The sequence below is a fragment of the Amblyomma maculatum genome, chromosome 9 (genome assembly GCF_055883805.1).
Source record: "Amblyomma maculatum isolate TAMU_Amacu chromosome 9, ASM5588380v1, whole genome shotgun sequence".
Classification (NCBI taxonomy): Eukaryota; Metazoa; Arthropoda; class Arachnida; order Ixodida; family Ixodidae; genus Amblyomma; species Amblyomma maculatum.
Genome location: NC_139352.1, coordinates 83,862,319 through 83,880,930, shown reverse-complemented (window position 1 = coordinate 83,880,930; position 18,612 = coordinate 83,862,319). Strand labels below are relative to the sequence as shown.

Here is an 18,612-nt window from a genome sequence, read left to right as displayed (position 1 = left end):
ATATGGGGCAAAAATGAGGTTGCGTGAGCTATAATCAGCTCTACCCTGCTCTACACCCCAGAATATAAGTGCAAGAACAACATCAACCCCAGAATGTCTGGGGGAGCAACCTGGGCGCTTCCTCACCGGTGGGTGCATATTGAGCCACCAACCACCTGCCACAAGAGGCCAGTGGTGTTTGACCACTGCGCTACTCTGCCGGTTGTGATGTATAGGGTTTAGGACATATATCAATGTTGATGATGTTGTGATTCCCCCCCAACGATAAATTATAAGACCTATAAATCTGGCGCAGAGGAAGACTTAGAAGAAAGTGAAACACTTCTAGCAGTCAAGGCGCCTGTCTTAGACAATAGCCCCTCCCTCAGCCAATGAAAAAAAATTTTATTGAATATAATGACACAAAAATGAGGTTTGCATTATGCTATCGTCCAGCTGTACCCGGCTTTGGGGCTGCTTTATTTTTGGGAGAACATGGGGCGCGCATGGCTCACTAGTCCCTGGATATTGAAAAGCTTCCTCTCAGGAAACATTAGGTTTTCCGGCCTCTGTTCCGCTCATCCGGTTGTAATATTTTGCTCCATCGAAGATGGTGACGATAGAGCACACGAGCGGTATGGTCTCTTAAACGGAAGTGCTAGCGCAGGTGTGTGTTCGCGGCCTCTCATTAAAAACACCTCGTCCTTAACCGTTCATTTGGGTACACTGAGACGCTACATTGGTGTAGATATACGGAAGGCTTTCTCGCTGGCCGTGGAAGTGGCTGTTGGGAAGGTCTCCCCTGATGGGCCTGGGCCAGGTAGGTCACCGCTGCTTGCGGCGGGGGCTAGCCTGCCACCGAATTTTTATTATAGGCCGTCGTTGCACCCGCTACCGCTTCGGTGGTGGACGACGGCTGTTGTTGCGGCGCGCGTCTCTCTCTCCCTCTTCCCTTTCTTTCTTCTCTATATTCTCTTCTATCTGCACGCGGCAGCGGAGGTGGCTCAGCTACAGAGCCAGTAGCAGGCCCGTGCATTTTCTTTTCCTTATTCCTACAGCCACAGCAACAACAAGTGGCTGTCCTTCTTGGCGGGCATCGTACCTTACAGCAGCTCTTCACTTTCTTCATTTTCAGCTTCAGTATCAAAGCTGAGTGATGACGCTAACTTTGCAAGAACTTGCACATTCATACATTTTGTTAACGTCGTGTACCAAAACCGGCCGAGCATCGTAGTTGCCAAGAGATATTGACTTCTCCTGGAAAGTGAATGTTAAATATTCACCCATCGGTAAGGCATGCATCTCATCTTGCTCTTCCAGAAAGAAGTCCCGGAGTGGAATACAGATTGAATATGGCTCCTGCAAACCTCATTTTTGTGCCAAGAGTTCAACGAAATGATCTCTAATTTGCCGAGGGGGTCGCTGTCACTTTCGGGGAGCGTACTATTTGATAGAAGCTTTTCGATTTCCTTTATGTGCGCCTCTACGTCACAGAAGCAGGAATTGGGGCGTCCAGAAAGTACTAGTACAACAGACTGCCGTTGCCGTTCCTCAATGTTGACATTCCTCAAGAATTCTCAAGGTTGTCGTTCTTCAATGGAGCCATGTGAAGAGAGCTTCGGGGCCTATTTCATGTCCAACAATCAAGTCTAATTCATACGTTCTATCTCAGAGCCGGTATTTTTTAACTTATAACGGCGGAAAGTGTGCACGTCTTCTTAGTAACCCCGTATTTCACGAACGAATGAGCAGTATTATGAACAAGAAACACTGATGGCCACTAGGTATATGCAGCAATTTTGGAACAACAATAATTCAATTCTCAACTTTACGAAAACGTTAATGGCATCAGGGAGCTGTACCTTCTTCGCTATGCGACGTGCAGCACGCGACACGTCCTGCTGAAACTAACTAGTCATTAAGCGCTCAGTTGTATTGCGAAAATACTTCTTGCCTCATCAGTGACGTGGGGAAAATGTGTAACAAGCCGTGGGCAGTGAATAGCACCTAGGCCGGGATCGAACTACCACCATGGCCCAGCAGAGAACAGTCGCCACTACTCTAGGCCGACTTACTGAGAACGAGTCCATAATTTCCCTACAAGTAGCTGAAGTAGGCCGGGAGGTGTGGGAGGGGAGGGGGGGGGGGGGGTTGTAGGAAAGGCCGCCTGAGGAGCTGAAGAGAAGGAGGGTAATTTCAACGACGGCCGCATGCTCACAGCGCGCTCGCCCGCTATGGATACCTCGCTGCGTGGGTTCGCAACTAATAAACCTAAATAAAAATGGAAACCGGGATATATGAAAACAACAAGGTGTCTAACACAAAATTAATGAATTATAAAATAAAACAACGCTAATAAAAGTAAATAAAATAAAACAGTAGCATACAAAAAACTGCCAAAAAGTGTAAATGTAGACGCCGGAAAAAAAAAATACGAAACGCAGAATGAGGTCATAATTAACAAAATTAGGCTCGTAATTCGCAATATTTTCGCACTTCTGCGCACAAAGAGTCTTTAGTGCACCTTTGTAAATTTTTTTTAACTATTAGCCCAGCTATTTTGCCTGCATCGGTTAGAACGATTTGTTCTCTTCGCGTTGCCTCACGGTAACGAACACGGCGCGCTTTTTAAAAGCGGTGCTGTTTAATCCGGATGTTAGGCCCTCTCCCCTAATGGGGCTGGGACAGGTAGGTCACCGCCGCTTGTGGCGGGTGCTTGCCTGCCACTAAATTTTTATCTGTTGTAGGCCGTCATTGCACCCGCCACCGCTTCGGTCGTGGACGACGGCTGTTGTTGCGGCGCGCGCGTTTCTCTCCCTCTTCCCTTTTTTTCTTGCCTATTTTCTCTTCTGTCTGCACGAGGCAGCGGAGGTGGCTGAGCTACAGAGCCAGTAGCAGGCCCGTGCATTTTCTTTTCCTTCTTCCTACAGCCACAACAACAACAACAACGGAGGTTGTTCCGTGTATCGCGCGCAGCTGTTGTTGTTGATGTTCAACTCCACTTCAACGCTTCACTTCACTTCAACACTTCATCCTAGCTCTTTTTTCCTTTTTATTTTGTTTTTTACTTTTTTTTCTCTGATTATGTTTGTACATGGCACTGTCGCCGAGGACGAATCTACTCACCTCTTTAATCTCGGTGAAATTCGACGCAAATAGACTCTGGTTGGAGATTTCTGTCCCAAAGCGCCAAGCCCAGTTCCGGACACTGCGGGAAGAAGAAAGAGGAATCGTCAGGCAATGATTTCTCATCTTATGGAGCATAAATACAGGCACTATACACGTACTAGGCGTGAATGTCTTATTACGTTTTTGAAAACTCTGCAAGGTCATCTCGTAATACAGGGCACACCCACTTGCATGCGATCGCCCCTCTATGACATCTGTGTAACCGCTCGCGCGCTGACGAAACTCGTTGACTAGAAGCGCCACGGGTGCAGACTGGCTGCGCTAAGGTACAGTCGAGCGCGATTTGAAGGTTATCGCGCGAGCGTCGACCGGGAACATGAACAGCGCCATGGCCCAGAATTCTCTGCGGAGGCGAGAGAGGTATCAGGCCAGCTTCCCTCACTCTTTTTGCTGTTCCTTTAACAGCCGTTACTCCCTGATGGGACATCACTTTCTTTTTTTTTTTTTTTTGGTTCTGCGAACAGGCAGTGATCGTTTTGCCACGACGTATTCTTCGGTATTATCTGAAATTGGACACTTTATCGCAACAAATGGAAAGCTTAAAATAGAGAGAAAGGGCGGTGCGTTTGTCGCGGGGGTGATGGTTGTTGTATGGAACAGCGAACGAGGGAGAGAAGAGTGCGAAATCATGATTTTTCCTGTTCCCAACCCGGCCACCAGGTGCCTGGAGTGCAAGGCTGGTCGACGCTCGCGCGATAACCTTCAAATCGCGCTCGACTGTACGAGAAGAGACGACGTACATTACTTCTACGCGTTGCACAAGATGGCGCCGCTGCAAGTATTGTTATTTTCTTCTCTGACCTGTCCGCGGCGTCACGCTGTCGCTCAGGGCAGAGAGAAGTTATTTCCGCGACTGGCCCACCATTTAGCCGTTGCGTTCCCGTGAGTCCCCGCGTACAGGCAGTGTGCGTGGACGGCATAGTCCGCGCCCTTGCGAAACCGGAAGCTGGAAGTGGCATAGCCGCGGGACCACGAGGCGTCGTCATTTCCGGCGACAGCCGGTGGTTGTCGCCCCGCCGGGGGATGCATAACTACCCTACCTGACCGGAGCGAACGTGTGCCGCTTTGTTTTCCACGAGCTACAATCTTGCTGCGAAAACGGCTGTCATAAGGGGAGAAAGAGGACGAAGAAAATATATCTTCCTATTTTTTTTTCCCCACGATTCGATTGGAATTTACGGTGGCAAAGCCAAGATCACCACATGGAAGTGAATGACGGGGTAATCAAGCCTCAGAAACTCGCGTGAATTACACTGTCGCAACGTCACTGCACATGTCTGCGTTTTTACACAGGCGAACTTCAATTAACCTTCAATCAGTTTACAACATAAGTGTCTCGGGGAATTTCTCTCGCGTGTGGTGTCTTTTAGTAGAGCGGAATTTGGGCCATTTAGACTGTACGCCAAAAGCCTCACATGTTCAGCGCAAAAATTGGCAAAACCTTGAGCAATCTCAAACAGTCGATTTGATAAAGACAGACCAAGCTTGTGATCTCATGAAAGCACCTTAGCCGGAACATATTAGCACATCTCAGCGATATAATGAGCAGTGACGCTGCACCGGCGTTGCGCTCTACGCTACAATGTACCTGGCGCAGGTAACCACAACATGAGAAGCAAGCACGTTACGTAAACAACTCATTGTCATGCGATGAAACTACATTAAGCTTAGGTCTTCTTCTTGCATTAAATAGGTCCTTTATTTATTTTTTGCTTAGTCCTTCTCAGCCTTTCATTTCACTGAGTCTCTTTTTGTGTCAGTTTCATTTTACTGAATCATTCTCAGTCGTTTCACTTTCCAGCGCGCCATCGAAATACCTCAAGAAACTAATATTAGGATAATCATAAATGGTTCACAGCCCTCATAATGTTCTCTTCTGGGGCGTTGAGCTCTTCCTTTCTAGAGTAGGAATATCGTTATGAACAGTGCGCAATGTCTTAAATACGACGCTTATGACTGCACAAAGAACGTAGCATGAGCCAAGTTATCCTAATTGTGCAAATAAAATGGAAAACACGTGTCGAGAAAACCTAACTATAAAGTGAGCTGTGAAGCATAAGGTGGCTGATTTTTCCTTCACGACACAAACTGTCTGCGGTCTCTACGTGTCATGAGAGCAGATTCTGCCGTTTTTTAATCATTCACAAGAAAAACTGCGTCAAGTTTTTTTCTTCTAACTCCGTCTTTTTGACTATGTTGTTCTTCTGAAGTCAGATAGAATTGCCGCCTTTCATAATATGCACTTAAAATTGGCAAAGACAAGAAAGGAACTAGAGGGAGACGAAGAGAAGACTATGATCAGCAATGCAAACTACAGTGTGCGGTGATTCACCAGCGTTGTCGTTCGCTTTATCGGGACGAAAAACTTTCAAATCTAACATTTCTTTCTTTCAAATTGACTTAGCAAATAAGCTGCACCCTTAGGGTTCAACAAACTGCCCAATGATTGATGAGGGATTTGAAGCGGTCTATTCACTTCACACGAGGCTGGAGAGCTCCACTAGACGCCGACAATTCTCACTTTCGGCTCCATAACGAGACAGTCCTGTCTTTTAGCTAATCATGAAGGTGGAAATCGTCTGCCGTTGCTCAAAGCTTTTATCACATGTGCTGCATGTACTCTGAAGCCACAACAGATGAGCAGGCTCCGGGAAGCGTTTTTGCAGCCCACGCGATTGGATGCATTTTCTTCCGATAGCTGCGTTGCAGGTCCTGACGTAACCCTGTCGTCCACATTTAATTTTTTTAATGAAACAGGGTGAAGGTAATGGTAAGTGGGTGAATTTAGCCAGTTAGCTAGAGGTCAATTAAAACCCTTGCACGCATGGTATTCCAGCTCCGCATGTAGCTCTCGACGACTCTTTCCGAAAGAAACATCAAGCTGGAGCTGGGATGGCAAAGACCTGTGGTAGCTCAAAATGCTTCATGCTGTACAATGTGAGTTGACAAGAATCGATTGCACTCTAGTTGCTATGGCTCAACTGCGCTTGTAGATAAATGTTAGCCTCTATCTAAAGATGACGCGTTTTAATTTCTAAAAGGCCATATTCACACACACAAAAAAACGGAGATTTTGGGCAAGCAAAGATTAAAAAGAAAATACAAGTGTCGTCATCTACGACTAATTGTCAACTAAAATGTCGCACAAATTTTTTGCGCGCTGATTTCAAAGTCTACGCTACACAGTCATTCGCTTGGAAGCGGTGAAAACCCATCCTTTTCAGTGAGACTGTCACGAGGTTGAATCGGCCGAGGAGATGTCCTTTTTTTATCTGATTTCCTCAGTCATAATTGCGTTCTTTCCTTGTGAACACACTTCAGCATAGCCGGAGAGAACCGGAAAGTAAAATTTTACTCATAACCATAATTACGCAAAATTGTCCTCGGTCTTTGTTTAACCACAATATGGATCTTCGTTTAACCACAATGTGGTTTAACCACATAGGTTTCTCATCTCATATTTAGCCGCGAAGTTCTATTACTTGCTACTCGGCTCCTAAAAAACAAAGTGAAACAAAAGTGTGTATTTCACCTGAGTGATAGTGTCACCTCAACTGCGAGCACATTCTCCACGAACACTGCATATCTGATCATGACACGAATAAATACGCACACTCGCAGGATGTGAAAACGAAGTGCTGTCCGCTCCATGCGATCGCTATCATCCATGCCGTCGGCTCGTTACCAGAACGGCGCAGGGTAACTTGCCGGAGACTCGTAAAAAGACGGGCGGAAAAGACCCGTACGGCTTCCGCTCAGCATGGGCGGCACTGGCGCACCCAGCTGCGATGCCAGTGTCTCGGAGAGCCTTCTCTGCGGGCGTCGCATTTTGGGGTGTGCGCATGTGTATTACGTTGAGTAGTGCCCCGGGGCATAAAAGAGGGGAATTACGCCTCGTCCATTTGTTTATTTTGGTTTTCCCGAGTACGCTTTGCAATCCCACCTCTAAGCGGTCTGGCAAAGGGCCTGCCACAAACCGACTAGGTCACCTTCGGCACCCGTATACACAGCTCGAGCGGACCACATAGCACAGCTCTCATCCTTCTCGAAAGCGGATGTTAAAACTGACGCGGTGCATTTTGTAGGGGAAGATTCCAAGGCATAGGAGGCATTTCTGCTACTTCGGAAGCGGAAAGAAGTCGGTGTCATTCGACGTTTCTGACGCTTTTTGTACTCACTCCTACATCGAACTAACTCCTACATCGATCTTTCATAGGCATAACACTCAGCAACTAAGGAAGGACTTCGCGCGAAAAAGTGTGCGCGAGACGTCACTAAGATATGCCACTAGGCATTTGGGCAAAATCAAGGTACAGCATTTGTCAGAAGTATAAAACCAACGGAGCTTCACTCTGGCCCATTTTGTGCCACACGTTACACACCGCCAGATGTCTCAGCATATTAAAAGCAATAGCAACAATAGTGTTTCCACTCAAAAACTTCTGAGTTTCTCCCACGATGCAAGATTCTCTCAACACGCTTTAGAAGTGTAGACGCTGAAAGCATCGATACTTTTTTTACGAGGGCCTTTACGCAGCCACTGAATTCACATTCAGTTTCACACACTCTTTGCCTGAGGTTCTACGTGGCAGTATTGTCGACCGAATCAGAGTAGCAACAGTCATGAAACTGGTCAAAAAGTGGCCCGAGGCTGTTCAAGCCCGCAGCGACATACTCGTGTGCAAGGGCACGTACGGCTTGGAGCGCTTTTAGAAACCTCCCTAATACGCGTGCCGAATTAGGATTTCTTCAAGGAAGCGCTCACGCTAGCTCGTGACTTTGTTTCTGTTTTGTTTTTTCGTGAAACTCCATACTTCATTGTTGCGGTACCAAGGTTTAGTTTGGTTTGTGGGGTTTAACGTCCCAAAGCGACTGAGGCTACGAGGGATGCCTTAGTTGGGGAGGGGGGAGGGGGGGGGGGGGGGGGCTTCTGAAATTTTGACCACCTGGGATTCTTTAATGTGCACTGACATCGCTCAGTACACGAGCGCCTAGCTTTTCGCTTCCATCGAGAAGCGGCAGCCGAGGCCAGGATTCAATATCGCATTCTTGGAAACAGCAGTCGAGCGCCGTAACCACTACACCAGTTACGGTACCAATTTATTAATTTTTGATAGGCGGTAAGAAGACCTTAAGCAAAAAAAAATCAGAAAAAGAAATCGACAGTTATTGAACGCTTGGTGTGGCCACTTAAAAGTGCTCCCCTATCATCATCTGCCGGCAGAGGGAGCAAACGCACGTTGCTTCACTCGATGACAGCATACCAGGCAGGCATGACGAATGCTGCATTGATGGCGCATGCTTGAGCAGACAAACACTGTGATTGATCTGCGCGTCATTTGTTTGCTCGCACGTCGCAAAACAACGAAGTGTATATTGCTCCGCGTACGAGACATCGCACATGAATCAGTGAAAGCAGGAAAGATAATCGAGGCTTCGAAACTAAAAGGGAAATAAATGAAATTAACAGGCGCGCAGCCCTTTGTCATGCCGGTCACAGTGCAACACTTTGATGAACTTGTGAACGACGCTGTCATTAGAAACAGCAAATGACCCCTCTGTCCGAGAACGAAAAGCGAGCACAAAAAGTGGGCGGCCTGGCGACGCGCTTTGTTCGTTATTACCTTCAACAGTTTCCGGCGACGAATATGGTTCGAAGGAAACCCGTAACCATCGCGCCGTTTAAAACAACGATAAAACCGACTTCAGAAAAGGGGACAATAAAAGAAATACCGGGGATGGAGGGGATAGGGGGAAGGCGACGGACAGAGAGGGTGGGCAGTGGGTCCACCGAACGCGAAGCGCGGGGTCGTTTCGATTGGACGACCGGCGAAGCGAACAGGCGAAAGTTTAATTAAGCGTCATCGCCAGAACATAAAGCAGGACGACGGCGGCGTGAGATACGACAAAAGAAAGAGAGCAAAGGCAGACACGGGGGCAATAAAGGAAGGTCGCGGGATGAAATCGAACCACGCCATCGCGGGCCCCTGCAAGCTTCATTAAGCGCTGGTGCAGCTCTGAATTGGACTTTGAATTGGAAGGCCGTCGCTAGACAAAGAGTGAGCGAAATGAAATAGACCGGACATGCTTTTCCGAAATGAAGAAGAAAAATAGGGAAACGAAAGAAAGCGGTCGGAAATCAATCCTTCCTTTTCTGACAAGACAAAAACATAAACGGTACGGGAACACGGACGGTAGTTCCAGCCTTGTCGATATATTACACACAGCGCCTCTCATAGGGTAGCTTGGTCACGCTGCAGCATTTCAGCTGATGCGTATGGGCCATGTAAAAAAATTAGGGATGGGGATCGCTGATAGTATTCGAACTGTTCATTAATAAAGATAACCGGCATTGAAGAGAAGTTTATTGCAACTCCAAAAACTGAGAATACAATTCCCACTAGTGACAGCGATTTTATATAACCCACTGCCTCCTGGAAACATAATTGAAAGTGAACTAATACAGAGTAGTAGTTTTGACCAGGTTAGTTCATTGATTATGAATAAAGAATGCAGCGTAGCCAACAACGACGACACGAAGTCCAACCACAGACAAGCTTACTACTACCAGCTGAAAGCGGTTTATCTGCAATGCAGTACATGGAGTCAGAAAACGATTAAATGCACCACGTGGTCACAAACTTTTTATCTGAACTCTCTGGGTTCCTGTATGTATTAAAGTGTTGGTGCCATTATTATTGTTGTTGTTGTTTTTTATTCCCATAGCCAAGTTGAGTATTTATTCTTTTTGTCGTCAGTATAGCTCTCACAAATTAACAAATTAACGCTTGCCTTAATTATTACTCTTTTGGCATTAAAAGTTGTTTCTCTCTCTTTCGACAGGTAGCAGTCAGCGCCAGCGCAACCGTTCTGCAATCCTTGTTCGTTGCGCTGGTTTCCCCCTTAATAACATTTGAAGGTCACCCGCATAAACCACGCGAAATGTTCCTTTGTTGTATTTGGTACACCACATAGGAAGTTTAAAGAGATACTGACGATAACTAAGTGCCCCCTTTGCTCTAACTATAAATTTCGTACGCGGCTCTCTCTGGAGGAAGACATCTTACTTTAAATATGCAGTTATTATCGGCAAAATTGACTGCAAACATGTTTCGACAGGGGATTAAAAGTACCGATGTCAATACCCGAAAGGGCTCCATTACCACCCCTTTAGAGTATTGGCGGTATAGCCTAGGCTGAGAGATCCGCACCCACAAAATTAGTCGGCCGCTTTTGAGATAGCACACTCAATATGGCCTTTTTCTTTTCATTTTCCGAATTACTGGCATTACAAGGCTGGCATAGGGCTTGGCTGAGTGTTAAATAATAGTAATAAAAATTGATTCAGATGAAACGAAAGGCGCAGTATCTGTCACACTTGTGTAGACACCTAACCCGCGCCGTAAGGAAAGGGAGGAAGATGAGAGTGAAAGTAGACAGAGAGAAAGAGGAGGCGTAGTGGAGGGCTACGGAGTAATTTCGAACACCTGGGCATCTTTAACGTGCGCTGACATCGCACAGCACACGGACGCCTCTCCATTTCGTTTCCATCAAAACGCAGCCGCCGGCGGTCAGGATCGAACCCGGGTTGACTTATTATAATTATTATTAATAGTTAGTTCACATGAAGGAAAAGGCGCAGTACCTGTCACACTTGTGCTGTAGACACCTAAACCACGCCTTAAGGAAAGAGAGGAAGATGGGGGTGAATGTAAACAGAGAGAAAGAGGAGACTTAGTGGAGGACTACGGAGTAATTTCGACCACCCGGGGATCTTTAACGTGAGCTGACATCGCACAGCACATGGGGGCCTCTCCGTTTCGTCTCCATTGAAACGCAGCCGCTAGTGGTCGGAATCGAACCCGGGTTGAAAATCTTTACTTTTTTGAGAAGGAAGGCGCGGTGTCTTCACCATTCCTCTGTAAACAATGAGCGGCGCAAAATCTTAGGTACGTATGTCGTGGGTTCCAATCTCTATCGCGAACTATAGCCTCTAACTTGACTAACACATGTATACTAATTGGGAAGAGAAATCGAGTGTGACATCGCCCTACACGTTGCACACATAACGGTTGAATAACAACTTCGATTTCGAAATCACGCTCGTGTTTGTTTTTTCGACACATTTTTCTCAATTGTGGGTTGCGGCTATGCGCTTTTCTGTTGAAAGGCTAAAAAGATTGTTTTGGCTTTAGTTTCACTTTGCCACCACGTCCAGTTAATGGAAGCTGTTTTCAATGGCTAGAGCCTCTCTACCGTTAGGACGCTTCTTAATCTTTTGCTGCAGACCAATTTCGATTTGTTCTCACGTCCCTTAAGAATTTTTGGCTGAGACCTCCATTAGAGAAATGCGAAAGTATTGTCATTGGCTTCCCTTTAGTAGCTCCTATTCGTCTTTGGTGCCTCGTCAGCACTTTTGAGAGTCATGACAAGACACTAGTCATGGTCATCACCTTGACTCAGTTACTCAAGTCATGAACTTCAAACTCGTGCACATTGGACCTCCGATCTGACTGAGTCATGACAAGTGACTATGACGCATGCCTAAACTATAATGACTCACATGACATGACTAGGCATGACACGATATTTATATGTCTATTGTCATTACATACACATTTTCATACCTACCAGTCTCATCTTGACGTGACGTCTTATCACACGTTACATTTTGCTTCCGCGTTTTTCGGACATGTTTTCGTCACGCAGCCAAATAAGGGTTTCGCCTTAAAAATATACTCTGTGAAAGTAAACGGACCTTTTATTGCCTACACATATGGTGCCCAATGGCTTTAACACCGCGTAGAATAGAAAATGGCAAAAAAAGAATGAATGAGCCAGATTAAATAGAACCCAGATGAGCTTTAAAAGATATCTTGAGTGGAGAAACCTTTTTAACAGCTCTGAAGTGTGAAGCGCTGCTTCAACGCAGCCTCGGATTTCAGGATGTACTTTTCTGTAGGCGCGACGACCTTTTAACGTAACAGCTAGAAAAGCTATATGGAAAGAAAAAGCACGTTCTCCACACAGAAGAAATATTCGGAACTTGCACAATGAGTTAAAGCGCACAGCAAGAGCTCCGCACTTATGATGTGAACACGCAAGAACTCGAGAGTAGCGCGAACTCCGGCTGTCCAACTGCGACGGGTGTCCAACTGCGAAACCTTATGCTGGGGAACAGTTTAAAAGAAAAGAACCACAATTCTCGTTTAGTCGAGATCAAGGCAGAAGCGATTGAGTCACGACATGCTGCTCCAGACGGCGGAAAAAACAAGTTCTGATTAAAAAAAAAATGTCAAAAGAAACACGACGAATAAAAAAGCATCGAAGGCCAGTCAAGCCTAATCGCAGGTTTCAGCAACATGTCGTGCACAGTAACGAATTGGTGCATTCACCAAGAAACCCTAGCTGTTCCGCAATTCACTTAAGCGGCGGCTAGGCACTAAACAAAACATATATCGCATGTTGAATCAATAGGGAAACAACTAGCGTGGACCATGAAAAGCCAGCAGAGCACCTTTGAGGCATAAGTTTCAACAGAAGATTCTTGCAATAGTTGCAAGAATTCTACCAAGTGCATTTGAGCAGCAGTTCGTGTTTGTTCAAAGGTTCTAGAGCTCATTCTGCACGTCGTAGCTCTTGAAGACAAAGCCCTGTCTTCTGATTCAGGTAAACTGGCTTCCGTGCTGTTATTTTTCTTAAGCACTGGACGCATAAAAACATATTCACTCATCTGAACATCACAGAACAAGTGTGGCAGATCCTGCGCCTTTCCCATCCTGCGAACCAATTATAATTATCTGAACTAGAATTCGCCCGCCGAAAATAAAGGAACGAGGTTGCATTTCATATCTACGTCTGCAGAGACTTAAAATCAGACAAGCAGAAAACTAAGAAATGGAAGATAAATACTCACGCGCGATGGACGCTGGATTAAATTCTCGCGATGCTGACCTACGAAAAGAACTGCGTTCACCGAGAGGACAAAGCGGGAAACGAACAGCCGTCTTAATTATTTTTTAATAACGTCCGCGCCGGACACACGCAGCGGACGCCGCAGTTCATTAGGACTCGGGAAGCCGTGTTGCTGCAGCTCGTCCACCCGCGTTTCTTTTCCCTTTCCTTCCTATCCATGCGCCCCTATCCTCCATAACCCACAAAACCTGACGTGAAAAAGATGAAAAGAAACACAGAGCCACACGAGACAGAGGTATCTGTTTCCAGCAGCCTAATGAACTCGTTATTAATTTCGTTGGCCCGTTCCTCATTCGGAGACGGTCAAGGCGTTGCAAAGCACCAGAACGAACAGATAAAAGTTACATTTTCTGCGCGCCCTTTACTTTTTTTTCTTTTCTTGCAGGGACTTGATGTGAGCACAAAGGAAGGGTACGGCTTTCTTCCCTCTTCATTCCGGGCAATGCGAATCAAAGAAGCACGCTGGAACGGCCAGGAGGAAAAGGAAGCGCTTTGCGAGCGCCGCAGACATCATCAACAAAGCGTCGTGAGATATTCATCGCCGGTATGATAGATGATGTTCGCGACCCAGAGCGTGAGAGGAAGGAATAAAGAGAAAATAAAGGATAAAACAGAGCCTCGTGCCAAGCGACGCATCGCGCCGCTCCTCGTTTCTGAAAGCTCGGGCCACAGGGATAAACTCGCACACATAAAAAAAAAAGAGAAACGTAGATTGGCGCGTTCTCGTTCTAACGAATGCGGGAATTACCATAATGAAGAAGAACCCAAGGCACCGGCGTGAATGCGATTCTGTCTTTCTGTCGACCCATTCGCGGTTTGGTTTATTGAAGGCCTTTGCTGCTCTGGAGCTTCGTATTCTTCCTTTATTTGTCCCCGTGTCTTTTTTTCTTTTTTTTTCTCTTTCTACTAACATTACAATATTACGGAGCACAAAGTCGGCTTTCCCTCATTAAGACCCTATATGCAGCAAAGTACGCTTTACGGGCGCCCGTCAGCGCATAAATTGTCTCGACACGGGAAACAAGGCGGGCGCATGTATTGCATGCAAAGCTGGAACGAGCTTCGTCTGGCTTCCATGAAACAGCGTATTTGGCGAGGTTGAATGGAAGAGAGAGAAAAAAGTAACATGTTGACGATTACAAAACTGGCACTGCGAGACTTCCCTTAACAAAGCACCATTGTGTGAGAATAAGGATATTTTTCTTGGCTGGGGAACTGCCTTCCAGGGTACTTTATTTTTTTTTTTTAATAAAGGCGTAACTGCAAATGTTTTTGGAAAGACTCTCTATGCAGGCTTCGTGCTCCTTACACTAAGGACTTTAAGCGCATTAGGACCACTACAAACGCGGATGACAGTAAAACTATAAAATGCGGCACGAGATTTCTCAGTCTTTCAAACTGGACGAGAAAGACTAGCTAAAGCCGCGTAAGTGGCATCCACGGGTGCTACGAGATTGATTTTGTTAAATGTTGTCGCAATATAACATTTGGAGGAGCTGCCCGTGTTTTCTTATTCAGCACACGTTTTTACGCGCCTCAATAAAGATCCTGTTTCACAGTACGCGTTAGGCCTCATGTCATAGTCACAAATATCTAGTCTAGATGATACTAAATGAACGTTGAATGCAACCGAATGAAGTTATTGTTCCCGGTAAGAGATTTTTCCTGGATCTTTCCGGCCATCTTGAAGCTTTTCAGACATAATAAAAGACGTTCTTATCGCCTAAAGATTGAATTTTACTATGTTACTTGAGTTTAACTGGACCTAAACCTATCAATAATGATGAAAACACTGTTTGGCACAATTTTACATGGTTTTTCTCGGCGGTTTAGCTCTGCAAAACTAGCAAAAATAATTGATTAAACTGGTTTGCAGGAAAGGAAAGGCGCGGATATGTCACCCGAACTGCGCGCCATAAGGGTAGGGAGGAAGGTTGTGTAAGTGGAGAGAGAAAGAGGAGCCGTAGTGGAGGGCTCCGGAGTAACTTCGACCACCTGGTGATGTTTAACATGCACTGACATGTCAATAATTGGTTTACTGGAAAGGAAAGGTGCATTATCTGTCACATACTTTCTGTGGATACCAGAACCGCGCCGTAAGGGAAGGGAGGGAGGCGGGAGTGAAAGCGGAAGAGATAAAGAGGTACCATAGTGGATGGCTGTAGAAAAATTGGAGGCTTATCAAGGTTAAGCCCAGTGGATGCGAAGCATGTTAAGCAGCTGCCTCAGTGTGGATGGGGCTAAGTAATGGAGACGTGGTTTTAGGTTAATCGTCGTACTTTATTCTTTGCAGCCCGACAAACACACTCTTATGGTCCGTAAATGCATGACTCTTAGTTTGCACGTCACTTACGCATACACACCCGGCGCAAAGACGCTGGCGCGGTTGCGGGCACAGAGACTGACGCGACGGCGGGCGCACGCCGCGTCATCCCTGGCGTGACGTCACATATCACGTGATGCAGCGATGGTGGCGCCGCCGCCGCGTCGCGCGCGACGGCGCGAACCGAAGCGTGGAGGCCTCCGCCGGGCGACGTTCGACGGCGCGATATGAGGCCCCATCTGCAGCCGGTGTAACGTCATCACGTGACGTCACATCATGTGATCTCACTTCAGGGTCAATGGTGGCCACCGCCGGGCGTCGCGCGAAGGCCCGAAACCTACGTTAATATGCGTCGCATAATAATTTCGACCACCTGGGGGTCTTTAACGTGCACTGACACCGCACGTTAAAGATCGCCAGGGGGTCGTAATTACTCTGTAGTCCTCTACTATGGCAGAAATTTGAAAACTGGTTTCTTAAAGAGTCACACTTGTCTGTGGACACTTCAACGGCAGCACCACCTTGAACTCTGCACAGAATACAGTTGCGTCACAGTATCTATACGAAGTCACGTGGTATGTCGGTATCATTTCCTAATCATACCTTTGGCTCCAACTTTGAGCTCACGCTCCTCACAAGGCAAGTAAGGTGTTCGCCTTAAAATCACGCCAGTCCATTTAAACTGATATCGCACTTGCCGAGAAGAACGAGTACTGCTTTATTATGAATGGTGAAGTAGCCTATATTCTGCTATGTACACCCACGAAACGCTGTCGGGGACAGTATTCTACGACGGAAATCAGGCGTTGAGGACAGCAGCTGTATTTCGTGTTTCGGTCTTTTCTAGCTTAAAGCAACTTTATTTTCGGTTAAAGTGGTTGTTCCGTTATTAGAAATGCTCTAACTTATCGTCACGCAGCAATTTCTAGCAGTCCATGGTGTTCCCGCAACTTAAGTGCTCAAATTAACAATACCCCAAAAAGCTCCTCACCGTTGAACAATATCAAAGAGTGTGGTTCCAAAGGAGCAATAATATACGGGGCTAACGTTTTCCAGCCTGAAATGAAGACGTGAGAGTGGAAGGTTTACGTATCTTCTTAGACACATTTCACATCTCCATGACTACATGTGCATGTAGAATAGTCAGCATTAGAAAGATAATGTGCGAATTTGGAGCTGGAATTCACACCGAGGAAGGAGCGGTCCCAAAAAACCCGCCAGAGAAAAAGAACTACACCGCTACGCAGAAGAGCGCCACTCCGTTGAGACTCTAGCGCGCTTTTAGACTCCTTCTATTCCATCCTGCATACTTCCATACAAGTCCTTTCGATCAGTTCGCTCTATTTGCTTTTCATGCGTAACACTCATTCGCGCTCGCAGATCTCTTCTGCGGTGATTTTTTTTTTCTCTTTTCTCTAAGGGCGGCAATATTCGTGAGAGCTAGGATTTCCGTAATCCTTCGAGCGCGCAGGCAGCTATCTCGCAGCGTCAGTTGGCCTCCGCCACCCACAAGAGAAAATAAAGATCTATGACGGTCCCGAACAACAAAGGTATATGAAAATGTTAATTCAACGAAACACGATAGTACGGGAACCAAGTGCAGTGCAACGAACTGATATCGCGAGGTCCGCAACAACGAGATGGGCGGCAACTGCTTGCATCCGGATGTACCATTCCGTCTTCTCCTCGTTTCGCGCTCGGCATTATTGTCATCGCTTTATTTCCAACGGGGAGCTCTCGGCTCTGTGTTTGCCTTCAAGATTGGGTCCTTTCGCGAGTCCAAATAACGGCGAGACCCGGATTCCTTCTCCACTGGTGCATATCCGTACTCAGCAGCACGTGCTCCAATCTGATTGCGTTCACTCCCTTCCCTCCCTTCGCTGCGCGTGTCTTTCTTTTCTGGGTGTTTGGGCTGCTTTCCCCTTTGTAAAAGTCTGTTTCCAGGAGACGTCGTTCCGGAAGTCTCCAAGAGGAGGCGAAGTCTCAAGGAGCTACCGAGGCACGAGGATCCCCGCTGCGTGAATTCGATTGGCGGACAAATAAGGGGGGGGGGGGGGGGGGGGGGGGGGAGGGCAACCACTGGGTACTGATGGATTGAGATCAAATTTAAAAACATCACGACACGATATCAACCGTGTCCGAATCCGTGTCCAAACCCAGGTCCAAACTGCCCAGTAGTAGTTTAATTCTTCGCGCGAAATCAAAATAAATCAAATGTAAACATCGAGCAACTCACACTCGTTTACTAGTTTACACAGGAGGCGAACATTGACAGGCAAAGAAATAATGGTGATGCTAGACAGCTGGTTGAGAGACAAATGGCAGAGGCAGATAATGAAATGATTTGACAAAAAAAGGGCAGCAGAGCAAAGAATAATGGACGCTCCAAACTCTAATGCATTGCAAAGAGAGAGAAATATGACAGAGAAGGATCTCTTGTTGACGTTTCCCGGCAAATCGCTTCTCTGCCCGCTGTCTTGTACACGGGAAACATTACCTTTCTCCTCCTGCTCCTCTCTCTCTTTCCTTCTTTTGCTTATTTTCTTTTTTTCTCTACTAAGGTCTCTTTCTCTCTCTTCGAGACATCCCTCCGTTACCTTGCCTAGTTCTTTTTGGGCACCCGTATCTTCCTTTCGTTTGGCCCCTGAGATGCGCCAAAGGTTGGCGAGGCGAGGGGCTAGCGGGTGGTCGGACGGAAAGGGGGGAAAATGGTTGCCAGGACGTCGGTCTCCGATAGCGTCCAAACGACGGCAAAAAAAAAAAAAAAAGGGGGGGGGGGGGGCAAGAGGGGGAGGCATCCTGATCGTATATACATGGATGCATTTTTGTGCGTAGAGAAAAACAGCGGGTTTGCGTCATTTTCTTGGCTCATTCCCTTTATCGCTTTCTCTCTCTTTCGATACAGCTTTTTCTCTGTTCTATCCAACGCAGCATCTATTTGTTTCTTCTTCCTCTTTGTGCGTTGTTTGTAGACCATTGCTTTCGCGTATGCAGTAAAGGACGCGCAAATATGCGCGCTTTAATTCTGGGTTCCCTTTAACTATGCGTAGCTTTCTTGCTTTATTTCACATCGCGAGTTCCCTTCTCCTTGCTCTCTATTCTGTCTGCAACCGGCTTCTTCAACACCTCCGCACTATTTGCATTTG

The 18,612-nt window shown here is 46.6% G+C and overlaps 1 protein-coding gene across 2 annotated transcripts in view; it reads right to left on the bottom strand.

Moving 5' to 3' along the window:
- The window catches only part of LOC146179639 (voltage-dependent calcium channel subunit alpha-2/delta-3-like), a 204,430-nt gene that overhangs the window by 108,792 nt on the left and 77,026 nt on the right, over positions 1–18,612 (bottom strand). For both annotated transcript variants that reach the window (XM_084579291.1, XM_084579292.1), the window contains exon 2: positions 3,106–3,187. In XM_084579291.1, coding sequence (XP_084435417.1) covers positions 3,106–3,187 — 82 coding nt within the window. The remainder of the gene's footprint in view (positions 1–3,105; positions 3,188–18,612) is intronic.